Source organism: Chlorocebus sabaeus, chromosome 5 (assembly GCF_047675955.1).
Source record: "Chlorocebus sabaeus isolate Y175 chromosome 5, mChlSab1.0.hap1, whole genome shotgun sequence".
Classification (NCBI taxonomy): Eukaryota; Metazoa; Chordata; class Mammalia; order Primates; family Cercopithecidae; genus Chlorocebus; species Chlorocebus sabaeus.
The window spans coordinates 1,632,687-1,659,045 of NC_132908.1; the positions used below are offsets into that span (position 1 = coordinate 1,632,687).

The 26,359-nt window shown below is 53.5% G+C and overlaps 1 protein-coding gene across 9 annotated transcripts in view; it reads left to right on the forward strand.

The window, feature by feature from the left end:
- CRAMP1 (cramped chromatin regulator homolog 1) overlaps window positions 1-26,359 on the forward strand; it is a 65,670-nt gene that overhangs the window by 23,014 nt on the left and 16,297 nt on the right. For all 9 annotated transcript variants that reach the window (XM_037990042.2, XM_037990041.2, XM_037990035.2 and 6 more), the window contains exons 5-11: window positions 3,183-3,266; window positions 6,789-6,837; window positions 18,082-18,167; window positions 18,615-18,738; window positions 20,343-20,424; window positions 21,002-22,117; window positions 24,599-24,776. In XM_037990042.2, the coding sequence (XP_037845970.2) occupies window positions 3,183-3,266; window positions 6,789-6,837; window positions 18,082-18,167; window positions 18,615-18,738; window positions 20,343-20,424; window positions 21,002-22,117; window positions 24,599-24,776 (1,719 nt within the window). The remainder of the gene's footprint in view (window positions 1-3,182; window positions 3,267-6,788; window positions 6,838-18,081; window positions 18,168-18,614; window positions 18,739-20,342; window positions 20,425-21,001; window positions 22,118-24,598; window positions 24,777-26,359) is intronic.

Below are 26,359 nucleotides of genomic sequence, written 5' to 3' on the forward strand. Positions count from 1 at the left end.
GATATGCCACCTTCTTGTTGAGCTCACTGTTCTCCCGAGTTCTCTGATGGCCCTGATTTTCTCTTCAGCAGGGCCGCCTGCCTCCGTGCCAGCGTGCAGCGGCATTGGGGCACCCGATGCTGACTTGCCCAGCTGGAGACCACCAGGACACTGTGAAGTGACTGGCCCCATGGACTGTCACATCAAGCAGAGTGGCATGCACATCAAACAGAGTGGCAACTTTTTCATGTTACATGTATTTTTAGCGTGCTTTGGAGTTTTGTTTTACTTTGTTTTTTTGAGCCAGAGTCTTGCTCTGTTGCCCAGGCTAGAGTGCAGTGGCACAATCTCAGCTCACTGCAACCTCTATCTCGCAGGTTCAAGTGATTCTCATGCCTCAGCCTCCCCAGTAGCTGGGATTACAGGTGCGCACCACCACCACACCCGGCTAATTTTATATTTTTTAGTAGAGATGAGGTTTCACTATGTTGCCAAGCTGGTCTTGAACTCCTGAGCTCAGGCATTCCACCTGCCTCTGCCTCCCAGAGTGCTAGGATTACAGGTGTGAGCCGCCGCGCCCGGCCTGTGCTTTGGAGTTTGGAAGAGCGCACTGCGCGCACTTTATCATGGGTTTGTCTGACTCGTCGGGTGGAGTAAGACGCAGAGTGGTGGCAAGTGAGGAGTGTGAAAGGAACTGACTCCACCCCCAGCTTGGGAGCCATGGCCTTGCGTGTGTGTTCATCGTATTAATCTCCTGTGGTTTCCATGCACATCTGCGGCTCCCTGCTTCTGTACATTGCTCGGTGGAGATTTTGTTTCACAAACTCAAAATGTGGATGAGGTGAGCTTGGTTCCTGTCCCTGAGTGTGGCACAAAACATGAGGTGCCACCTCGGAGGCCGTGGGGCCTGGCGGGGCATCAGGGACACTGCCAGAAGTCCTGCTTTGTCCCCGGTCTCACCTCCCCAGGGGTCCCGCGTCTGCACTGTCTTGCTCCTGGTGCTGCTTTCTTCTCTCGAGTTGTGGGTTTTTTTCTTTTTGTCATTTCAAATGGTGGACTTTTAAAAACATATTTTAGAAATGGGGATATTATTCACCCTTTTAAAGTGTACAACTTAGTGGTTCTTAATGCACTTAAAAGGTTATGCAGCCATCGCCACTCTCTAGTTGCAGAATATGTCCACTGCCCAGAAGGAAACCCTGTACCCTGGTGCTGGGAGCCCTCAGTTTACCTCCTGTCTCTATGGATCTTTCTACTCCGGACATTTCATAGAAATGGGATTACATGCTACATGTCCTTCTGTGCCTGGCTCCTTTCACTCAGCGTTGGGTTTCCCGGTTCGTTTGTGATGTAGCATGTGCCAGTCCTTTTTATGGCTGGATAATTTTCCACTGGGTGGATGGCCACATTTTGCTTGTCTACTGAATAGTGGATCTTAAAGCTTCTTGAGTCATGGGCTCCTTTAAGAAAGTCTGATGAGGCTGGCATGGTGGCTCACACCTGTGATCCCAGCATTTTGGGAGGCTGAGGTGGACGGATCACCTGAGATCAGGTGTTTGACGCCAGCCTGACTGACATGGTGAAACCCTGTCTCTACTAAAAATACAAACATTAGCAGGGTGTGGTGATGCATGCCTGTAATCCCAGCTACTTGGGAGGCTGAGGCAGGAGAAGGAGAATCCCTTGAACCCGGGAGGCGGAGGTTGCAGTGAGGGGAGATTACGTCACCACACTCCAGCTTGGGCAACAAGAACGAAACTCCATCTCAAAAAAAGAAAGAAAAAAGTCTGATGAGCCCTTAGGTCTTTCTCTCAGAAGAGCCTTTGAGAGCAGCTGGCCTGTACTTAGCAGTGTACCATGGTCCAGAATCCTCCTCGTATCTTGAAAGCCTGTTTCTCCATTTACCAGTCTTAGAGCCTTGAGAACAGGTCTCTGAGGAGAGAACTAGAGAGGATAATTGTGAGAGTAGAGGGGACAATGGCCTTCACCCCTGCTCTGTGAAGTGACCCCAAGGGGCCTGGACTGTGTTGTCACCTGGTTTCCCTAGCAGGATTAGGTCTGGTGTAATACAGTAACAAAATGCAAAATAGCAGTGGCCCAAATGCCTCAAGAATTGGCTGTCTTGTGGCAGAGACACCTAGAGGCTGGCGCCCAGGGCAGGCAGGACCCAGGTGCCTCCTGTTCTTGTGCTTGGCTGTTCTTGGTTACAGCTCCAGGCAGTGACTCTTGAGGAAAGAGGGGTGGGAAAAGGGAACCCTCCTGCCCAAATCAGGCTCTTCAAGCAGGCTTCTGGAAGTCTCCACTACTTCCAGTGGTGTAGCCACAACCAGCTGTCCTATCCCAGCCTGTTTGCCTCCCAAATAAAACAGCGGTCTTGGCCGGGCATGGTGGCTCATGCCTGTAATCCCAGAACTTTGGGAGGTTCAGGCAGGTGAATCATTTGAGGTCAGGAGTTCAAGACTAGCCTGGCCAACATGGTGAAACCTTGTCTCTACTAAAAATACAAAAATTAGCTAGGCCATAGTGGTGTGCACTTGTAATCTCAGCTACTTGGGAGGCTGAGGCAGGAAATCTCTTGAGCCTGGGAGGCAGAGGTTGCAGTGAGCCAAGATCGTGCCACTGCACTCCAGTCTGGGCGAGAGAGTGAGACCCTGTCTCCAAAAAAAGAAAAGAAAAAAACAAAAAACAAAAAAAACCACAGCCTCTTACTGAGGAAGGAGAATAGACGTCAGGCAGGGGTGAGCACTGTCCTTGGCTCCTCCTCCCGCCTGGGCCCGGGCTGTGTAGATCCACTGTCACGGGAGGGCACAGGTGAGGCAGGAAGGCAGCATCTAGGTTGCAGAGCCGCTGGCCTCACCTGTGTGCAGAGATGGATGACAGGTTTAGTGTTGGCCACATCCACTGCCTCCACGAGAACCAGCTGTTCTGGGTGTTGTGTTTTCTCCTCCAGGGGACCTTTCCTCTGCCTATTAGGGGTACATTTCTAACCCTCCACTTTGGTTTAACTTTTTATTTTGAAAATTGCAAACACAGCACCGTGTTCTATACACTCTGCCCAGTGTCCCCTGTGGTTGACAGCTTGCGTGACCAGGGTACAGGGAGCAGATCCAAAAAACCACGTGAGCCCGGCGTGGCTCCCACGCCCGAGTCAGGTAGCGCCTCCTGTTCCCTTCTCTAAAGCCACTTTCTCTTTTGTCTCTCAGTGTTCTCTCGAGGCCTGAAGAAGTCATCCCAGGAACTGTATGGCCTGATCTGCTATGGCGAGCTGCGCAAGAAGATCGGGGGCTGTGAGTACGCTGCCTGTGGGGTTGCCCACGGCTCGTCCTGTCCTTGTCACCTTCGGGCTCTAGTGCCCAGAGTTGCTTCTATTTTCCCTCTAACTTTTATCTTGAAAAAATGTTAATAGAAGAGGTGAAGAATATGATGGCGGCCATGCTCTTTGGCTTAGAAGGACCTGTTGCTGACATTGGCTACATTTGCTGTCTTCCTGGACCATGCACATCACACGTGCTCGCGTACACACATGTGTTCACACACTCTGCCTTCCACTCGACTATGTCACGCCACAGCCCAGAATACCTCCACCGGCTCACCTCAGAGCACATTTCTCCTGTGTAGCCTTAATGCCGTGGTCACACGTAGACTTTTAGCATTTACCAAACAGGAGCAGTCATCTTACCTAATTTTCTGCCCATATTCAGATTTTCTAAAACATCCCAAAATATCAGTCAGGGCTTCTGTCGAGGGCCGTTGCCCTGGATGTGACTGTGGAGTCTCCCTCGGTGTCTTTGACGTAGACCGGCCACACTGCCAGGGCTTCTGAGACATTGCGATGCGCCCAGGCCTTCCTCACTCAGGGCCTTGCTTGGATTTGTTCCAGTCGTCTCCTCAGGACCAGGTTCCCTTTAGACTTTTCTGACATGACCTCTAGGTAGGGACATGTAGCCTTACCAGGTGCTTGTGCCCAGTGTCCCTCAGCCCTGCTGCTTCTGCCTGACTTCACAGAAGAGAGTATGCCTGGGCTGTCCCGTGGGCACTGCAGGGGTGCACACCCACGGGGCTGCTTCACAGGTTCAGTGGGATACCGCACCACCACGCCAGCTGGCATGCCACAGCTCAAGGTGGGTGGTGGGGCTGAGAGGACAGATATGAAGTAGTCGCCCTGTCTGTGCCCGGCCTGCGCCACACTCTGACCCCTTGCTGTCCCTCCATGCCTTGCTGTGTCCTGCGGGGTGGCTGCTGCAATCTAGTGTGGCATTTGTGTGTGGGAGGCGCTGCCCTCCTGCACTTCCCCACTGGGTCTGTCCCCTGTGAATCCAGCCACTCCTCTTCCCTCCTCCAGCCTGCCTGTCCCAGCCTGCACCCATGTCCGTGGGCCTTGTGTCCCAGCTCCTCATGCCTGTTCCTGCTGCCTCTCATCTACCCTCTCTCAGCCTCGGGAAGCATCCCAGGCCCCAAGGAGTATACACCACAGCTCTCCCAGCTCTCATGTTCCCCAGAGAAAGGAAAACCCCGTCTTGACCACATCCACTCCTTGTTGCCTGGTCCTTTTGCACCACTACTTGTTCCTGGTTTCCGACCTAGAGCTTCTGAGAGGTGGAGGGTGTCCAGGTTCTTGGCATTTTGAGCAAAGAATTGGACAAAATGCACAAAGCAAGGAAAGAATGAAGCAACAAAAGCAGAGATTTATTGAAAACCAAAGTACACTCCACAGGGTGGGAGTGGGCCCTGATGTAGGGGCTCAAGGGCCCTTTTAGAGAAGTTTCTGAGTTTTAAATACTCTCTAGAGGTTTCCCATTGGCTTGCTCATTGTACACCCTATGTAAATGAAGTAGTGGCCCGCAATGGAGGCTTAAGTGAAGTTACAAAGGTTACACCCTATGCAAGCATCCTGATGGGTTGTGGAAAACAACCAATCAGAGACTAAACTGGTTACAAAGTTACACTTCTTTGCAAAGGAAGACTTGGCCCCAGTCTTGGGGAAGACTTTTCCCCCAGCTGAAAGCAAGCAATCAGGCTGCAGGGAAGGTACAAAGTTACACTCCTATGTAAATGTCTGGTTGCTTGCTGCTTTCTGCGACCAATCAGAGATACTTTCCATTTCCCATGTGCCATGCAGAAAGAAGGGGAAGGAATTGCAAAGGGAGTAGCGTCTGGTCCTTTTGTTACTTAGGTGTGAAAGTTGGGGTTTTCCTTTTGATTTAGTTGTAGGAAGTCAGCGTGAATTGGCCTTAGGTTTCCTGCCTCTAGACCCTATTCTCCTGCCTCATAAGGATGCTCACGTTTGATGAAAATAAATGACTCGATTGCTGAGTGAGGGGCACCCTGCTCACAGGCTTCCAACCCTTCATCCGGGAGCAGGCGAGGTGGGGCACGGTGACCCTGTGGCATGCCTTGCTTGGCCGGTTTCCGTGACCGGTTCCTTTCTTGGTGCCTCGCCTGGCGACGAGAGCCCTTTCCGGTGCTTTTCATTCCTTCCTGAAGTTCCGTTTCCATCTGGCTTTGTTTCCTTTCTTTCTGAAAAACATCCTTTATTTTTTTCCATGTGGTTGTGTCGGCTGTGAATTCTTAGTTGTTATTTATCTGAAAACTCTGTATTTCATCTTCATTCTTAAAAGATGTATTTGCCGGATAGAGAATTCTGATCTAACAGGTTCGTTCTTTCATCACATTTTTTTTTTTTTTTGAGACGGAGGCTCCCTCTGTCGCCCAGGCTGGAGTGCAGTGGCCGGATCTCAGCTCACTGCAAGCTCCGCCTCCCGGGTTTAAGCCATTCTCCTGCCTCAGCCTCCCGAGTAGCTGGGACTACAGGCGCCCGCCACCTTGCCCGGCTAGTTTTTTGTACTTTTTTTTTTAGTAGAGACGGGGGTTCACTGTGTTAGCCAGGTTGGTCTCGATCTCCTGACCTCGTGATCTGCCCGTCTCGACCTCCCAAAGTGCTGGGATTACAGGCTTGAGCTACCACGCCCGGCTCTTTCATCACATTGACGCCGTTGTCTGCTGCCTCTTGGCCTGTGCTGCTCTGATGAGAGGGGTCAGTAGTCATCTGTGTCCTCATTCCTCCGTGCCAGGTGCATTGTCTGTCTCTGGCTGCTTTGACAGTTTTGTCTATGGTTTTGGTTTTCAGCCTGGCCGTTTGTGGAGTTTTTTCCCCCAAAACATGCAGAAGAAGTCAAAGAATTTTACAATGAACACCCAAGTACCCACCACCTAGTTTCTCCCGTTAATGTACTACAGTTGCTTTCTTGCACATCTGGAAGATAGTGAAGGGTCCCAAGCAGGTCACAGGAAATGGGGCGTCTGCTCCAGGAAACTCAGAGGGTGTCGGAGTCTTCATTCTGTGGACTCTGGGTGCCCTGGGAGTTCCACACTGTGGGCCGGAGGGTCATCACCAGACACTGTCAGTACGAGCCCAGCAGGAAGTGTGTGCGGGCAGGTGTGGTGCCTGCAGGAAGCAGCTATCGAGCCGGGCACATAGGGATGAGTGGAAGGCCGGCGCTGGGGGCCCTAGGAGGGGGCTTTTGGGAGGACAGATCAGTGGGGCAGAGGCTGGATAGTGGGCTTGCCTGAGGAGGGGGCCAGGCCGGGGTGTGCTCGTCTTTCAGGTGAGCAGGGGGTGACCAGGGCAGCTGACTCGAATGTGTGACTTTGAGGGAGGGGCTGCAGCTACTGTAGGGCTTTTATTCCAGAGGAACTTTATATTTGGTAATGGAATTTGAGTCTATATTGAGCAGAATTATGTGGGAATCTTCAGTGGCTTTGCTCCTAACTACATCATGGTCTCATTTATTTATTTTTTGCATTTAAAGGTATGGATGACAAGAATGCAACAAAGCTGAATGAACTCATTCAGGTTGGGTAAGTCCCAGTTTCCCTGTGAAACATCAGTTCTCTGGGTGTTTTGTGTTTATCCTCTAAAATGCAGAAGCTGAAATGTTCTCAGTGAGGACCTTCTGAGTTAAAACCTCATAACCTGTCAGTTACGTGTTCAGTCCCAGCAAAAGGCACTCGGTCCAGGGAGCGATGACTGCGCCCGGAGCCTGTACCTGCCCCAGGGAGGGAAGGAAGTGCCCTCTCTGGCCTCCTCCTTCCTGAGAGTCTCTGGCTGGGCGTTGTGGTCTCGACGCAGCCCTCAGGGCCCTGCTTTTTGTGCTCCTTTTCCTCCACCTTTGTGTGTGCTGTGGGGCTGGACCCCAGCTTCTAGGGCCTCTTCTTTCCATTGCATTTTTGTTGTGTTCTGGGCCACTTCTGACAGCTTCCTTGCCTTCTCATGCCCCAGATGCTTCTGTCTCCGACTGGCTGCTCTCCTTCCCTCACACACCTGACTCCCGAGAGGGCACGTGCTCTCCTGGCCACACAAACACCCGGGCCCCTGATGGTCCAGTCGAATCTGCCCAGTTGCTGCTGTTGGGCTGCACTCCGAGGCAGGGACCTGCTACCCTACTCCACAGCCTGGGGGTTCCCTGCCCTACAGCTTGCGGGGGTCCCCACTCCACAGCCTGGAGGTCTCCACTCCTCAGCCTTGTGGGGGGTTCCCGTTCCACAGCCTGGGGGTTCCCAATGCACAGCCTGGTAGGGTTCTGTGCATGTGCATTTCTCACCTGGTGTGGGTCCTCATGGGTGGCCATCCCATCTTAGATCTGTCCCGCCCGCTGACCACACCAGAGCTGTCCCGGCAGCCTGGCTGGGTGCTCCCAGTTCACTGAACCCCACATATTGGGTCTGCACAACCGGCCCTGATCTTTGTGGGTGTGCCACCGCACCCCAGAGCCCTGCCCTTGCAACCACTCCTGACGTCCTTACTTATCTCTCTTCCATCCATAGCACTTTACCTTTGGACCTCTGGTTGCTTTTCCCCTTGGCCCTTCTCCCCTAGGCTTGTGTCTGATGACCTGGGAGCCCTCCCTGGCCCAGTGGGAGCAGTGCCTGCTGGGCCAGCACAGGCCTTCCCTCCAGTCCCAGCACAGCAGGTGTTGGGCATGATTCCCAGGCTCTGTGTGAGCTGCTACCAGCCTGCAGCCAACGACTGTAACTGGGTGACCACAGTCACCAGGAAGTGCAGCTTGCCCCAACACTGAGCAGACTTCCCAGAGTGGGTCTAGGGTATAGCCAGGGGCCACCGGCCATGGGGAGGGTGCTCACCACCTTGCCCAGGCACCCCTCCCAGCGTCAGAGCCCTGCTTCCTTCCCACTCTCGCTCCTGCTCTACCTCCGTCAGGCAGTATCTGGCTTAGCCTGAGCAGCACTGGGCACATTGGAGGAACTGTCTTCAGAAGGCCCAAGATCCAGGGCTTAGATAGTTTCTGATGTCACCTAACCAGTAGGCAAGGGGCTGTCCTGTGAGGGAAAACACTGCCCCAGGATCTGGACTTGGGGCAAATCTTACTTCACCTTTTATTTCATTTCCTCCATGATTCATGGAATGAAGCCAGAGTTCTGGGCTCTTTGTTTTATGCTTGAGGACAGTGCATGGGGTGGCCTGTCTGATGAGCATTCCTTTTGCCATAGCACAGATGTGCTGCTCAGCAGGGGCATGGTGGGCATCTGCAGCAACATCTGCAGGAGAACTTAAGAAATAGATTCCTTCTGATGACACAGGCACAGGCAGTTCCCAGGGCCCGGAGACACTTGACAAACAAATGCAGGTAGTAGCTTTGTTGAGGTCTTGGGCTTTTAACAAAAACCAAGGAAGGAAAAGAGAAGGAAATAGTTACAAAGGACATTCTAGGGACAACTGGGGGGCTTTGATTATGGGCTGTGTAGTTTCCTGAGTGATGACAGGGTTGTGGCTTGCAGGACTAGAGGTGCTCGCTAAAGTGTGCAGAGGGGAAGTGCCTTTTGGTATAAAGAACCCTCAGGTTGGACGGGTGTGGTGGCTCCTACCTGAAATCCCAGCACTTTGGGAGGCTGAGGCGGGTCGATCACAAGGTCAGGAGTTTGAAACCAGCATGACCAACATGGTGAAACTCCATCTCTGCTAAAAATACAAAAATTAGCTAGCCATGGTGGCAGACACCTGTAATCCCAGCTACTTGAGAGGCTGAGGCAGGAGAATCGGTTGAACCCAAGAGGCGGAGGTTGCAGTGAGCCAAGATTGCACCACTGCACTCCTGCCTGGGCAACAGAGGAGGACTCCGTCTGGCTGGGGGGAAAAAGGAAAAAAAAAACCCTCAGGTGGTTCTGCTGAGGGAGGGCAAGGAGCAGGCATGGGCCTGGGCTATGTCTGTCCTCAGTAGCATGTACAACAGCGCCCCTCCAGCCTCATCCTCCCGGACAGCAGGTGCGTGGACAGCGGCATTGAAATGTGTCATGAGCTTACACAGCACGCTTGGTGCCATTTACAGTCACGCCATCTGCCACTCTGAGAACCAAATGAAGAGGGAGCCTGGCGTGGGTCCCCAGCTCCTCCAGGCCACGTGTTGGGCATGCTGGCCAGAAGGCGGTATGGCTGCGTGTCGGCTGTCATCTTCCGCTGTGCTCCCGCAGTGGAGGGGCCCTGAGATGACTTTGAGTGTGGGCCTGGGCGGTGGGCCTGTCAGCAGGATGGCAAGATTGATTGCCCTTTTTCTTACAGAAGCCAGTGTCAAGGGAGCCCACCTGGCTACCATTTTGTCTGGAAAAGACTGGGCAGGTGGCAAAAGAAAGGGTGAGCTCAGGTGTGGGCGCTGATGGAGAATTTGCCCGTGTAGCCAAGGATTTTGGCAAATGGCAGGTGAAGGCAGTGCTGACTCCTGGACGGAGTGCTGCGGGAGGCCCCAGCGAGAGTGGAAGCCTGCACTAAGGGACCTGGCCACGCTCACCTGGCTCTCTGGGCCACAGCCTCACCCATCGTGTTGTCATCCTCCAGAGAGGTGTGAGACACGGAGAAAAGTTTGGAACAGCGTGGTACCAGCAAGGAAACATTTCTGTCTGCACCCATAGAGAGAGCTGGGGCAGAAGGGCTGCTGAGTAGTGTGATCATTGGTTCTAGAAATGTCTGGGTACCTGTGTGTGCCTGGCACAAGAATGGGTGCTGGTTATGCAGTGGTGACAGCTGTGGTGTGGCAGCTGATGCAGGTCCATTGAGCAGGTCACCTTAGTGTGTGGTGTAGGCATGTACAGTAACTGGGGATGAAAGTTACCGTGAAATTGACGTGGCAGGTAGGTGCAGACATGGCAACAGGCGGGAAGGGAACCTGCCTAGGGCACCTAGGGAAGGCTTTTCCAAGGTGGTGGCCAAGGTCTTAAAGAAAGAAGCGAGCAGGGGCCACACACAGAGTTGGGGAATCACCTGGCCCAGGGAAAGGAAGGTGGGAAGGAGGAACTGGGTCATGGAAGCCTCAGGAGGGGAGGGGAGAGGAAGCATGCAGAGCTGAGGTTGGAGGGCTGGGCCAGCCCTGGCTGTGAGCACAGGAGGGATTCCAGTAGCTCCTACTGTCTCAGGAAGGTAGTGTAGAGTTTGCAGCAGGAGAGCCTCTCGTTCTGGGTAAAACTGCCTCTCGTTCCCTGTGGAGAAGAGATGGGGATGCTGTTAGAGGTGGTGTGGTGTGGTGTGTACATTGTTTTTCTTTCTTTCCTTTTTTTTTAATAGAGGCGGGATTTTGCCTCTATTCATTTAATTTAATTTTCCAATTCTAAAACCAAAAGAGCCCAGGCTGGTCTCAAACTCTTGGACTCAAGTGACCCTCCCGTCTTGGCCTCCCAAAGCACTGATATTACAGGCATGATCCTCCGCACCTGACCCATTTTTTGCTTTAGTATTTAAACTTTTTTTCTTTTTGGTTTTTGTCATACAGTTCTGGAAGTTTGTTTTAAGACATTTTAGTTTTTGAGCAGTTTTAAGTTTACAGAAAAATTGTGTACAGAGCTACGCCCCTCCCCTGCCCCACACATGATTTCCCCTTTTATTAACACTGTGTTGGTTTATTTTGTTTTGTTTTATTTTGTTTGAAACGGAGTCTTGCTCTGTCACCCAGGCTGGAGTGCACTGGCGCGATCTCGGCTCACTGCATCCATCTGCCTCCCAGGTTCAAGCAATTCTCGTGCCTTAGCTTCCCCAGTAGCTGGGATTACAGGCACCCACCACCACGCCCGGCTAATTTTTTGTATTTTTAGTGGAGACGGGGTTTCACCATGTTGGCCAGGCTGGTCTTGAACTCTCGACCTCAGGTGATCCTCCCGCCTTGACCTCCCAAAGTGCTGGGATTACAGGTGTTATTAACAACTCTTTGCATTCGTGTGGTCCTTTTGTCACAATTCATGAGCCTTCCTTGACCCTTCTTCATCACCCAGAGTCCAACAGGCCCACTCAGCGTTGTGCCTTCTGTGGGTTTGGACAGACGGGTAATGACATGTGCCCACCCTTCCGGCATCACATGGGGGCAGTTCGCTGCCCTGAACATCCTGTGCTCTGCCTGTTGCTTCCTAGTGCCCCCAGCAGCCACTGGTCTCTCACTCTCTCTAGCTGCACCTTTCCCAAAGTGTCGTCGTCACATTGGAATCATCCTAGGCTTAGTCTTTGAAGATTGGCCTCTTCACTTACAGTCCTAGAAGTTTTCACAAATTCGTAGAGTTGCGTAGCTGCCAGCGCTGTCAAGATACGGAACACTGCCAGCAACCCCCAAGTCCCCTTCTGTCCCTCCCCCACACCTTGCCCCGGGCACCCTATGCGCCACTCTCCATTCCCTGTAATTTTGCCTTTTCCAGAAAGCCATCTAAAGGGAATCGTGGTGGGCAGCCTTCTGAGATGGGCGTCCCCACTCAGCAGTGTGCCCTTGAGGCTCTTGCGTGGTGACTTGTGGATCTGTTGCAGCTTGTGCTTTGACCTGCTGAGTCGTGTTCCACGGTGTCGACATGTCGCACTCTGTTATCCCTTCCGAGTGGAGGTGCCCAGGGCTGTTGGCTGTTGTTAGTTGTTAGTGTTGGTGGAGAAGTGACCAGGCTGTGCCTCCAGGTTTTTGTGTGAGCGTGGTTTTCGGTCCCCGGGAGGAGGAGGTGGGAGTGCGTGTCTGGCTTTACATGGAGCTGAGCATGGTTTTCGGTCCCGTGGTTTTCGGTCCCGGGAGGAGGAGGTGGGAGTGTGTGTTTGGCTTTACGTGGAGCTGCCAGACTCTTCCAGAAGAGTTGCATTTGCTTCCCACACTCCCCAGCACTCAGCGTGTTCGGAGTGTTTGTCTTGCTAAAGGCACCCTAGTAGGTGTGGAGTGGCATCGTGCTGTGGATTTGATGTGTTTCCCTGATGACTCATGACGCCGAGCGTCGTTCTCCTGCTTATTTGCTATCTGTGGGTCTTTGGTGAGGTGCCCGTTCATATCTTGTGCTGCCTCTTTTCTTCTTGAGTTTAGAGAATTCTTTGTACATTGTAGACACAAGTTTTCTGTTGGATCCTCCATCTGCAAATACTTCCTCCCAGACTGTGGCCTGTCTTTTCGTTGACTTACTTTCTTGCACAGAGTGAAAGTCCTTCGCTTTGATGAAGTCAAGTCTGTCACTGGTTTCTTCTGTGGTTTATGCTTTTAATACGGCATCTAAGAACTCTTTGCCTAACCCAAGGTCACAGAGATGTCCCCCTATGTTTTCTTCTAGAAATTTTCTAGTTTTACATTTAAATCCATGATCTGCTTTGAATTAACTTTTGTGTACCATGTGAAGTGTAGGTGGAGCTTTGCTTTTTGCCTGTGGGTGTCAACCTGCATCATCTGAAAGGACTGTCCCTTCTCCACTGAGTGGCCTTTGCACCCTTGTCAAACATCAGTTGGCTGTGCCATGTGGGTCCATTCTGGACCTTCTCTTCTGTCAACTTTTGTGACCATTCTTTCACCAGCAGACACTCGTATTTACGAACAAACAGGAAACCTGTCAAGGTGAGAGATCAGGAAAATGAGTGAGGTGCCTGTGGGAGGCTACCCCTGGATTTCAGCCCCAGGGCGACTGGGGTATTTGACTTGCTGCTGCCCCTACCTCTCAAGCAGACCTGTTTCAATTAACTGTGAATCTTGTTTTGATTTTAGAATTATAAAATTAAACTAAAGACTAAATGAATTGAGTAAAGGCCTAACCTAAAGCAAAAGCTTACTACGTTGTTCACAGACCCAGAGGCATAAGTTAAGCATGTGCTTATTAGATTTATCAAGTGGCTTTGCAGAGAAGAAAATAAATCTGTCAGAAAGGAAAGCCAGGTTCCTGTGTACATAGAGGAATTACTTTTTTTCGATTCAGAAATGCTATTCTATTCTGCAATGATGTTTCTATTCTGAAATGCTATTCACCTAGGCGTGGTGGATCACTTGAGGCCAGGAGTTCAAGACCAGCCTGACCAACATGGTGAAATCCCATCTGTATTAAAAATACAAAAATTGGCCGGGCGCGGTGGCTCAAGCCTGTAATCCCAGCACTTTGGGAGGCCAAGACGGGCGGATCACGAGGTCAGGAGATCGAGACCATCCTGGCTAACACGGTGAAACCCCGTCTGTACTAAAAAATACAAAAAAAAACTAGCCGGGCGAGGTGGCGGGCGCCTGTAGTCCCGGCTACCCGGGAGGCTGAGGCGGGAGAATGGCGTGAACCCGGGAGGCGGAGCTTGCAGTGAGCCGAGATCCGGCCACTGCACTCCAGCCTGGGTGATAGAGCGAGACTCCGTCTCCAAAAAAAAAAAAAAAAAAAAAAAAAAAAACAAAAATTAACTAGGCTTGGTGGTGTATGCTTGTAGTCCCACCTACTTGGGAGGCTGAGGCATGAGAATCGCCTAAGGCCCTGGATTGGGAGGCAGAGGTTGTAGTGAGCCGAGATCGCATTACTGCACTCCAGCCTGGGCGACAGAGTGAGAGTCTGCCTTTAAAAAAAAAAAAAAAAAAAAAAAGCTACTCATGCAGGGGTGTAAATAGAGCCTCTGTTTGAGGGCTCACTTAGAGGTCAGCTTGTGGTTATTCTATAGGCAGCACCTCTTCAACCCCTGTGCTGGCCTGTCTGGAAAGTCCTGGCCTGTCTTACAGCTTCCAGGCTGGTGCGAGGGTTGGGAGGTGTGGACCATGTCCCGGGACTGTGACCAGGCCTAAGGGTCCTCCTGGCTTTCGCACTTTAACATGGCTCTTCATCTTGTTCAGTGCCGCGGCCTCAGGTTGGTCGTAGAACTTCCATTTGAGAAAAGAAGACGGAGGATTGTAATCTCAGAGTGGTTCCGTATGAATGCAGAAGGGTGCACTTAGTTTTAGTGAAGGGAAAAAAAAAAGGAAGTCACAAAATAGCAGTTTAACGGAAAATGTGATTATTGAAAACACAGGTGCCACATGACATAGCTCCACCAGCTGTTTAAATCTTGCCTACTACTGTTGCGTTTTGGGGCAGATGGAATAAAAAACGGTGAGCGGGAACGTCCATTTGTTTCCAGAGCACTTCATTGGAGGAGATTGTTTTAGAATTGACTCGAGCCAGGTGCAGCGGCTCACGCCTGTAATCCCAACACTTTGGGAGGCCGCGGATGGCAAATCACTTGAGGTCAGGAGTTCCAGACTGGCCAACATGGAGAAACCCTTTCTCTACTAAAAATACAGAAAATTAGCCAGCGGTGGTGGTGGGTGCCTGTAGTCCCAGCTACTCGGGAGGCTGTGGCGGGAGGATCACTTGAGCCCAGGAGGCTGAGGTTGCAGTAAGACGAGACTGCACCACTGCCCTCCAGGCTGGGCGACACAGCGAGACTGCGTCTCAAAAGTAAAAAAATAAAAAATAAAAAAAAGAGTTGCCTCCATGCTTAATGACTGCTTTTGACCAATGTTCCCCCTGGTTCCTTCTCCTGCAGCCCTGCTCTGACATCATTAATGTTCATAAAACTGCTGTGGCACTTACCTGTGTATTTCACCTGGGTTAAATGGTTTAAGAGTTTTGTCTCAGTAGAACATGTTGTTCTCTGGGGACTCATCCTCTCTAAATCATCCCTCAAGACAGAAAATCTGTACAGTCAGAAAGGGGTTGAGGGCATGGGAGCTTTTTTTCTGCCGTCTTCTTGCCTCTTTGGTCAGGCTTTCCCAAGCTCAGCTCTGTTCTTTGGCATCCTGTGTTTGATTCCCAGCACAGAAGGCAGTCAGTAGCTGGGTGGGTGCGTGGGTGAACAGACGGACACATGAGTGGATGGATGGATGGACACGAGTGGGTGAGTGGAGGCATGGTTAATGGATAGATGGAAGAGTAGCTGTCATGCACGAGGGATTGTTGAGCTTTCCATAGCTACTGAAACCCAGCTGCTGCCCCTGCCCTTCTGCCAATTGGGACCTCACTGTTTGTTTGGTCTTATTATTTATTTATTTTTTTTTTTGAGACAGAGTCTCCCTCTGTTGCCCAGGCTGGAGTGCAGTGGTGCCATCTTGGCTCACTGCAAGCTCCGCCTCCCGGGTTCACACCATTCTCCTGCCTCAGCCTTCCGAGTAGCTGGCACTACAGGCACCCGCCACCGCGCCCGGCTAATTTTTTATATTTTTAGTAGAGATGGGGTTTCACCGTGTTAGCCAGGATGGTCTCGATATCCTGACATCTTGATCCACCCACCTCGGCCTCCCAAAGAGCTGAGCCTGCAATGGTAGTGTGAGCCACTATTATTTTATTTATTTGTTTTTTTGAGATGGAGTTTCACTCTTGTTGCCCAGGCTGGAGTGCGATGGTGCAATCTCAGCTCACTGCAACCTCCGCCTCCTGGGTTCAAGTGATTCTCCTGCCTTAGCCTCTCAAGTAGCTGGGATTACAGGTGCATGCCACCATACCTGGCTAATTTTTGTATTTTTAGTAGAGACAGGGTTTCGTCATATTCTGCCCACCTTGGCCTCCCAAAGTGCTGGGATTACAAGTGTGAGCCACCGTGCCCAGCTTGTTTGGCCCTAAACAGTTGATTAAAGCCTTAGGTTTTTGGGGTGATGGTAAAATGTGTGGGGTATTGAGACTGCATAATGCTGAAATTAGAGCTAGGACCCTTTTAAAAGGAAAGGGATTGCAGCTTTGTTTACTGGGATATGGAGATTATGGTGTCACCCTTTTTCCTGTCTGAGGTTGCCGGAACTGGCTCTCCCCATCAGATGCCTGTGCTCAGCAGAGGCTGCTCTTCCAGCCAAACTGTAGGGATCATCTGGAGAGCCCCTCCCACGCAGCACTCGCTTCAGACGCTTGTTCATGTTTTGATAATTTTGGTCAGCAGTGTATTGGAATAAGATTTTTTACAACTATACAAGTAGTACATAAATACAAGTCTTAAGCAATTTTCCAGCAATACATAGATAAAATATAAGACCCTCCTCACCACTTCATCCTGCTCATCTCATTAAAGCTAACCACTTACAGTCATTTCATGTATATCTTTCTGAATTTTTTTCTTAGTGAATTTACATAAGTAACTGTACAGGTACAAATATAGATACACTCAGAGATGAAAATGTAATTTTTTACGCATCTTCAGAATCACGCTGTATGTGTTCTGTAGCTTTTTTCATAGACTGTTTCTTAGAAATTGAATAGCAACAGCAAATACAGAAGCAGCAACTCTCCTACCTGACATGCGCAACTGGGAGTTGGTGAATTGCTAAAATTGGTTAAGGCAGAAAGCCGTAAAAACAAGATACACATGCCCTGAGCATTTTGTAAAACACAAGCCCATTGTTGTTCACCAGCCAGTGGGCCGCTGACCAGAGCCGTTTCTTGACTGGGGTCCATTCCTTGGAATTCAAGTTGTTTTTTCTCTCAGATCAGAAACTCCTCACAGGGAGGTCACATAGAGGTGGACTGAGAAGTCACAGAGGTAGACTGAGCTCACACACAGGTCATGGAGAGGTGGACTGAGGTCACACAGAGGTCACGGAGAAGTGGACTGAGAGGTCACAGACAGGAGGACTTAGAGGTCACAGGTCATGGAAAGGTGGATTGAGGTCACATAGAGGTCACGAAAAGGTGGACTGAGGTCACAGGTCACGAAAAGGTGGACTGAGGTCACAGAGAGGTGGACTGAGGTCACACAGGTCATCTAGAGGTGGATTGAGGTCACACAGAGGTCACAGAAAGGTGGACTCAGGTCACAGAGGTCACGGAGAGGTGGACTGAGGTCACACAGAGGTCATCTAGAGGTGGATTGAGGTCACACAGTTCATGGAGAAGTGGACTGAGGTCCCACAGAGGTCATGGGCAGGTAGACTGAGAGGTCATAGAGGTCACAGAGAGGTGGACTGAGTTCACACACAGGTCATGGGGAGGTAGACTGAGAGGTCATAGAGGTCACGGAGAGGTGGACTGAGTTCACACACAGGTCATGGGGAGGTGGACTGAGAGGTCACACAGAGATCACCTAGAGATAGATTGAGGTCACAGTTCACGGAGAGGTGGATTGAGAGGTCACAGAGGTCATGGGGAGGTGGACTGAGGTCCCACAGAGATCATGTAGAGGTGGATTGAGGTTACATAGAGGTCACGGGGAGGTGGACTGAGGTCACACAGAGGTCACGGGGAGGTGGACTGGGAGGTCACACAGGTCACGGGGAGGTGGATTGAGGTCACACAGGTCACAGGGAGGTGGACTGAGAGGTCACACAGGTCACGGGGAGGTGGACTGAGAGGTCACACAGAGGTCACGGGGAGGTGGACTGAGGTCACACAGAGGTCACGGGGAGGTGGACTGAGAGGTCACACAGAGGTCACGGGGAGGTGAACTGAGAGGTCACGGAAAGGTAGGCTGAGAGGTCATGGGGAGGAGGACTGAGAGCTTCTGCTCTGAGGGCCCAAAGTGGGAGGACTGCACAGAGCTGGGGCAGTGGAGAGAAGGGTGGCTGTCTGAGGGGACCCCAGGACAGTGGCTTTTCCAGGAATGGGACATGAGCTTGTGCCAGGCCAGTCACCAAGGCGGGAGGGCACAGCACATTTTCTGTACACAGCAGTTGTCCCTTGGAGTTTGAAGTGTGGTCAGGAGAGTAGCAGGATGTGCAGAGTCACCATTTGTTTGTCACCGTGTCCTCCCACTGTCCTACGTGGGCTTGAGAGGCTGGGGTGGATGTTTGGCCAGGCCCCACCTGGCCTGGCTCAGCGCCTCTCTGTGTGCTGGCCCTTCCGTCCCTCTGTTGACTCACAGGCCTCAGCGTTCCTTCAAAACTCTTTTCCCAGGGCCACCACTGTACGCTACAAAGGGCGGAACCTGCGGATCAAAGCGCCCATGTGCCGGGCCCTGAAGAAGCTCTGCGATCCGGATGGTAGGTGGATGGGCACTTCCAGGACCAGAGGTGGTGCCTGTGGCGTCCCATTCAGTGGCGGACAGGCTGAGCTACAGCGTCACTGCCACAGCTGCTTTGTGTCTGACCCTGCTTAATCCCAGGGCTGCACATGGACCACTCTTGAACTTGAAATGCTCCCAACGTCCACTCAGTCAAGTTGAGCTCAGAGCCATGGCAGCAGTCAGCAGAGTGGTCGGTGGTTGTCAGGATCGAGTCTCCTGTGACCTCTCTGGACCAGTCTGTGGCCTTTGCAAACCCCTGAGCAGCCACACTGGAGTTTCTTCACCGGGGTTTCTCTGCTGTCCTTGCCTCTGTTTGCAAGATCATCTGCTCACAGCTGATTTCACTGGTTTTTCTGGCCAAGCACTTGGTTTTCTACCTTAAGGTTGGCCTACACTAAACTTTCATGGTTCCTCTCCATTGCAGGTTTGAGTGATGAAGAGGACCAGAAGCCAGTGCGCCTGCCTCTGAAAGTCCCTATAGAGCTACAGCCACGGAACAACCACGCCTGGGCCCGCGTACAGAGCCTTGCCCAGAACCCGCGCCTCAGGTACCATGGCCTTTGTCATGCAGAGGGGTCCCAACTGCTTGAGCAGGACTGGAAGCAGTGTGTGTGTTTCCCTCAAGGAACTTCCAGGAGAAGCAGGTCCACCCCCATGCTCTGTCATCACACAAGGACAGAGCAGTCTGGAGGTGACTGGAGTCCAGGGAGCACTGGGCTGCACTCCTGTACCTGGGCAGGGATGGTGGAGGGGATGTCGCGGTGAGAAGGGGAACTGCAGAGCCTTCCTCTCGTCCCCCAATAAGGCCTATACTGTTCCTCTCCCATCCGCTTCTTGGAGACTCGTGGCTTGCATGTGCACAAGGTGCCACCGTGGAAATGGACCCTTTTCCATTTGTACATTTTAAAAAATTGAGGTGCCAGGTTGCGGAGGCTCACACCTGTAATCCCAGCACTTTGGGAGGCCGAGGTGGGTGGATCACGGGGTCAGAAGTTTGAGACCAGCCTGGGCAAGATGGTAAAATCCCATCTCTACTAAAAATACAAAAAAAATTAGACGGGCGCGGTGGTGGGCACCTGTAATCCCAGCTACTCGGGAGGCTGAGGCAGGAGAACCACTTGAACGCGGGAGGCAGAGGTTGCAGTGAGCCGAGATCACGCCATTGCACTCCAGCCTGGGCTTCTTTTTTTTTTTTTTTTTCTGAGATGGAGTCTTGCTCTGTGATCCAGGCTGGAATGCAAATGGCACAATCTCAGCTCACTGCAACCTCCGTCTCCCAGGTTCAAGTGATTCTCCTGCATCAGCCTTCCGAGTAGCTGGGATTACAGGCGCCCGCCACCACACCTGGGTAATTTTTGTGGTAGAGACGGGGTTTCACCATGTTGGCCAGGCTGGTCTTGAACTCCTGACCTCAGGTGATCCACCCACCTTGGCCTCCCAAAGTGTTGGGATTACAGGCGTGAGCCACCATGCCCGGCAAATTTAGCCATTTTTAAGTGTACAGTTCAGTGAGATTTAACACAATCACAGTGTTCTGCGGCCACCATCTCTGTCCAGCTCCAGAACATTTTCGTACGCTAGAAGAGGCCCCCGTGCACCTTAGCACTCACTCTTCGATGCTCACCTTCCCACGGCCGCTGGCACCTCCCAGTCCGCTTTGTGTCTCAGTGGACTTGCCTACCCTGGACGTTCCATAGAAATGGAACCACACGCAGAGGCCTCTGGGCCTGGCCTCTTTGACTGGGCGTGATGTGTTCGAGGTTCACCCGTCATAGCATGCCAGTACTTCGTTCCTTCCGCTCGTATACTTTCACCTCAGAATGTATTAACGCTGTCCATGGCCGCCCGCCCTGGAAGCCAGAAGGAGCTCATAGACTAGGCAGAGGCTGTGCGCCAGCGCCCACATCCTGGCGGAGACCTTTTGCTGGCAAAGATGTTTCCTTTAGCTCCGTGTGAATCTCTGGCCATCACAGCTGGAAAGGCTGGTTTTTAGCCACAGGAGCCAAGGGCGCTGTGGATGCCTGCTCCCGGGTGCCCCTCCGGAGGTCCTTTGTCTCTTGGCGCCCTCTTGCTGTAAGCAGCCTCGGGGCTGTTCAGATGGTTCCCTTCCTGTTCTACGAGCCTCACTTTCTCCTGCCTCTCGTCTCTGTAGGATGATCGTGGAGCTGCATCGAAAGGTCTCCAGCCTCATCGAGTTCTTGAAGCAGAAGTGGGCACTCCATGAGGTGCGAGTTGTATCCTTTTCCAGCTAAAGCCAACCCTCCAGGCTGCACTGCCTCTGCTGCCGGGAGACGGACCACGCCTCCCTGTGCCTGTCATCGTCATGGTCCCCATGGGCAGAACAGCTGTGCTGTGACATGGTGTACCTCTGGAACCATAACCTGGAGCTCCTTATTCCATGGGTGTGGAGCCCCCACTGTGGCTTTGCAGTGCTAGAACTCAGTCACAGCCAGCCCTCCACGATGTCAGGGGCCTGTGTCTGGCCCACGGGGTGTGGCCAGAGCATTCCTGCCAGCAGGTTGAGCCAAACAACCAAGGGTCAGCCCAGCCTTCTTCACGTCCATGGCTGGCTCCCGGCCCTGCCCACTCCCCACGTAGGCGTGGTGCATGTCAGGTGTGAATTTCCTGAAGGTACTAAGTGCCCAGGTCAGCACTGTTGGGTAGTGGTGTGAGGAAAGCCCCAGGTCGGGGGCATGATTTATACCTTGGGGGATGCCAGTGGGGAGCATGGCTCGTGTCTGCAGCCATGTGCCTGGTAAGCATCCAGACCTCAGTGCCAGCCAGCGTAGGCCTTCCTTGACGGGCACTCAGCGGAAGACACTCGAGGAGCGGCAGCTGCAGGACTCATGCTCTGCACTGACGCAGGAGAAGGTGACACTGCACTTGTTCCCAGGCGAGAACTGCACACTGACGCCGCTGCCGGGCGTGGCCCGCGTGGTGCACTCCAAGGCCTTCTGCACAGTGCACTGGCAGGAGGGTGGCCGGTGCAAGCAGAGTGCCAAGGACGCCCACGTGCTGCCCCCAGCCCAGATCCTGGGCATCCAGAGTGGGCAGGGCACCGCCCGGGGCCAGGTGAAATGCCCACGGGGTGGAGCTGAGGGCAAGGGTGTGGGGCGGCCCCCTCCTGTGGCTGATGCCTCACAGAGCTCCGGAGAGAGTTCCCCCGAAAGCGCCCCTGGGGAGGGGGCCGCCCTAAGCTTGAGCAGCCCGGACGCTCCCGACAGGCCTCCTCCCAGGCACCAGGACACCGGGCCATGTCTTGAGAAGACCCCTGCAGAAGGCAGGGACAGTCCCACCCGGGAGCCAGGGGCCTTGCCGTGTACCTGTGGCCAGCTCCCAGACCTGGAGGACGAGCTCTCGCTCCTAGACCCCTTGCCCCGCTACCTGAAGTCCTGTCAGGACCTCATTGTCCCCGAGCAGTGCCGCTGTGCGGACACACGGCCTGGGAGCGAGCAGCCCCCTCCAGGCGGGGTGACCTCCCCAGAGGTGCTGGCTCCTGTCAGCAAGGAGGCTGCTGACCTTGCTCCCACTGGCCCATCCCCAAGGCCCGGCCCCGGGCTCCTGCTGGATGTTTGCACTAAAGACTTGGCAGATGCACCCGCAGAGGAGCTCCAGGAGAAGGGGAGCCCCGTGGAGCCTCCGCCGCCTCAGGGACAGCCTGCCGCCAGGCCCCCAAAGGAGGTCCCCGCCAGCCGGCTGGCTCAGCAGCTCCGTGAGGAGGGCTGGAACCTGCAGACCTCCGAAAGCCTCACGCTGGCCGAAGTCTACCTCATGATGGGCAAGCCCAGCAAGCTGCAGCTAGAGTACGACTGGCTGGGGCCCGGCCGCCAGGACCCCCGCCCTGGCTCCCCGCCCACCACCCTCCACAAGCAGCGCCTCCTCAGCTGCCTCCTGAAGCTCATTTCCACCGAGGTCAACCCCAAGCTGGTGAGTGGGTTGGAGCCCAGTCCCTCTGGCGGCCCAAGGGAAGCCAGGCCCAGCATGGGTGGGGTCCAGATGAGAGAGACAGGGTCCTGTGGCAGGGTGCCAGGAGCCTGCAGGGCCTCAAGGAACGGGGAGAGGCCAGGACCCAGATAATCCGGGAGACAGAGGCTCTCCACAGACCACGTTCCTTTCCCCCGCGGAGGAATCCTCGGGCTCTTGATGAGTGTCCCCACTTACGTGCACGGCTCCAGAAGTGCAGTGATGAGTGGCCTGGGTGCTCTTTTCTGTGTGGGGTGTGGGAGAAGACGGCCAACAGGCAGGCAGTACCTTGTGAGCCTCCTTGTGTTCCTGGGAGTCTGCCAAGCCCAAGCATGCAGCTGAAGGGACAACTTGCACAGGACCGAGGGTGACAGAGTGAGGCCTGGAGCCGAGCTAGCCTTCTGGCTTATCTAATCACTGTTAACAGGTTTCCACTGAGGGAATGACGGGTGTAGTTCTTGCTCTGGAAAGACCATCCTAGCTGCTGTGCAGATGTGGCAGTCAGAGGCTGTCACAGAAGAGCAGGGTTGTGGTGCCGCAGCAGAACAGTGGAGCTGGGGACCAGACAGGACAGTCCCTGCAGTGTGTGGGTGGTCCCTGAGCCTGGGGAAGGGTCCCTTACCACAGGGAGGCCAGTTGGTGGAGCCAACAGCGCACCCAGGAGTAATCCTACCCCACACCCCCAAGTCCAGTAGGATCTCCGGGTCCTAGAGGGCAAGGTCCATGGCAGGCCCGTGCTGAAACAGCCTGTTTAGGGGCTGGCAAGCTGCTGGACATGAGTGAGGGGCTCAAAGGATGAGCTGGGGCAGGAGCTGCAGGTCACTGTGGACCCCTTAGTGCTGTTTCATGGTCAGAATGTGTGTGAGGCTCACATATCCCTGTGCTGGGGGGACTTGGGACTCGGGCCCTCATGAGCCCCCACACACCTGCTGCTCCACACAGGCCACCTTACTTCTAAGTGATGCTCACTTCTGCCTGCATTCCCCAGGCCTCCTGCTGGTTTTCCACTCCCGCCCCCGCCAGCCCGTGCAGGGCTTGCCCCGGAGAGTTAGTTCATCAACAGCTGGCAGGAATGTGCAGATGTGCCTGGGGAGCATCATGGGGGCTGGGGGAAAGAAAGTTCTTGCAGGGGAGGTGGTGACTGAGCCCGAACCTCAGGCGCCTCTGAGGCCAAGCCTGAGGGTGAAAGTGGCTCGGGGGTAGTGTGGTGGGGGGACACCAGGGTGGGTAAGCGGTGACCAGAAAAATAGTGCCTTTAGAAGGCTTTTCAGGTTTGGCTTTTGGTGGGCTCATGGGAGGGGCTGAGGAGAGACGTAGCGCCTGTGTTTGGGTGCCCCAGGGAAGGGGCAGGGTAGGCTCCTGAGGGTGCAGGCAGCAGTTCTGGGACACCGAGCAGGTAGGAATCCCACGTAGAAAGGCATTCCCATCCCCCGGGAGCTAGTTAGGGAGGCTGACTCTGGGTGGGCCTGGCAGACTGGACAGCCAGCCAGGTGCAGCACCTGGCCCTGGGCTGTCTCTTGCCTGGTGGAGCTGTGACAAGCGTCCCAAAAGGCCCAAGCCCCAGAGATGAGGAGATGCTGGAGGCTGCTGAGCTGCTGTCGCAGGTGGAAGGAGCAGCGTAGGAAGCGTCATGCGGTGGGAGGGTCCTGGGGAAAGGCCAGGGTATGGGGACTAGGGGCTGAAGGCTCTGAGTGAGCAGATGGGCAGGGCTGTGCTGAGAGCATGGGGTGGAGGGTTTCTTAGTCCACAGGGAGGTTGCCCCAGGTGGAATGTGTGGGGTGTTCAGGAGAGTGAGGGAGGAGGAGGAGAGCCGAGAGGCTGGGGTACTGGCCGAGTCTTCTCAGCGGCGGTGGCATTTCTGTGGTGAGCCAGGCGGGGACCCCAGGACTTGGCAGCAGGCTCTGCAGGCTGTGGCGTGGGCCTGCAGATCCCCTGGGGTTGCGCCTCGTGGGCCTGCACACCCCCCAAAGTTTAGCTTCATCCCTGCAGAGTGCTCTTCAGCTGTGCTTGTGTCTGATTCTAGAAAGTTGACCTGTATTTCCTTCCTCTGACTCACAAGCAGAGAGGCTGCTGCAGTCTCGTGCTGACTTTTTAATATAGCTTTGAGTTCTTGACACTTAACACTTGCCATCCGGCACCTCTTCCCGCAGCCGATGCTGGCACTTCGGGCTGGTCCCCTCCCTCCCACCTCCGCCATAGCACGTGGAAAGGTACTTGTGAGGAAGGCAGTGGTTTTTATTACTTACCTGACCAGTGACTTTTAAAACTGGCAAGCTACCGAGCGACTCTGGGGACACTGAGGCTGGGCGTCTCTGGCCCTGGCCTTTGCCGTCATGACACTGTGCTCTCTGAGCTCCATGACGATCTCGCCTCCTACTCCAGGGCATGCAGGAGCTGTTTCTCATGTGCTGAGTTTGGGTATTGTTTGGCCCATTTCCGTCCCAGGCTCTGGAAGCAAACACCGTCTCCACAGCCTCGGTGAGGCCCATCCAGGAGGAGCAGTCAGTGACGCCCCCAGGGAAGGTGGTGACCGTCAGCTCTCGCAGCCCCCGCTGCCCTCGGAACCAGGCTTCCCTCCGCAGCAGCAAGACCTTCCCACCCAGCTCGGCACCCTGCTCCTCAGGTGAGGCTGTGGCAGCCACATTCCCTGTGCCTGGGCTGCCCTGATGGCATCCTCTCAGGCTTCAGGGGCCATGCCGAAGCTGAGGGCACAGGTGTGCCTGAGGCCTGACCCCACTGTCCAGCTTGCCACAGTCCAGCTGACACGGTGAAGATACAGAGTCACTGCCTCCTCATGGGGAGGGCGATGCCAGGGCTTGTCACGAAGGACTTGTGGGGTCCCGGGGTGTAGAAGCTGGCAAGAAGCTGGCCTTTGCCAGGCTGGTCACTTTGGGATCTGCTTTATGGTGTCAGCAAAAGCCTCACTAATGTGCTGAGTTGGTTCAAAGTCCCTGAGAAGGTTGTTATTTTTCTGTTTTTCTTTACATGTAAAACTTCAGAATAGAGAATCCTTCAGTTAGGGGAGGTGCCAACAGGTGAACACAAGTCCCGGAAAGAATGATGGAACAGTCTGCCAGTCCGCAATGTGCCCCTGTGCCAGCTGCATATAGGAAATAACTTAAATTCAGGGATCGTAAATTGTGTTCCTGGTACATAGAACTCCAAGACAAGCACGACCAGTTTCCTGAGGCATCAGTTTCACTCGCTTTCAACCCATAGTATTTTTATAATAAAGCAGATTATCATGGTTAGGGTGGTAAATTTTTAAGTGTGAAAATGGTGAGTTTTAGACTGGGCATAGTGCCTCACACCTGTAATCCCAGCACTTTGGGAGGCCGAGGCAGGTGGATCACCTGAAGTCGAGTTCCAGACCAGCCTGGCCAACATGGTGAAACCCCGTCTCTCGTGAAAATACAAAAAATTAGCCAGATGTGGCGGCAGGCGCCTGTAATCCCAGCTACTCAGGAGACTGAGGCAGGAGAATCACTTGAACCCGGAAAGTGGGGGTTGCAATAAACCAAAATAGAGCCATTGCACTCCAGCTCAGGCTACAGAGCGAGACTCCGTCTCAAAAAAAAAAAAAAAAGGTGAGTTTTAAAGGTAAAATAAGGCCCAGAACAGTGACTCATGCCTGTAATCCCAGCACCTTGGGAGACCAAGGCAAGAGGATCACTTTAAGCTAGGCTGGGCAGCATAGCAAGACCTCATCTCTACAAAATATGAAAATAAAAAAAGTGGTTGGATGTTGCGGCTCATACCTGTGGTCCCCGCTATTTGGGAGGCTGAGGTGGGAGGATCACTTGGACCCAGGAGTTCAAGGCCGCACTGAACCGTGATTGTGCCACTGTACTCCAGCCTGGGTGACAGAGGGGGCCAGGTGAGGGGTCCTGTGAGAGGGGGCCAGTCCCTAATATGAATGAATTTTATTTTTTTTGAGATGGAGTCTCGCTCCGTCGCCCAGGCTGGAGTGCGGAGTGCAGTGGTGTGATCTCAGCTCACTGCAAGCTCCATGTTCTGGGTTCATGTGATGCTCCTGCCTCAGCCACCCGAGTAGTTGGGATTACAGGCATGTGCCACCACACTTGGCTAATTTCTGTTTTTAGGAGAGACAGGGTTTCGCTATGTTGGCCAGGCTGGCCTACCGTGAATTCTCAGGGTGGTTTACAGCAGCACTGACAATGATGAAAACATGTAGCAGGGTCCCAC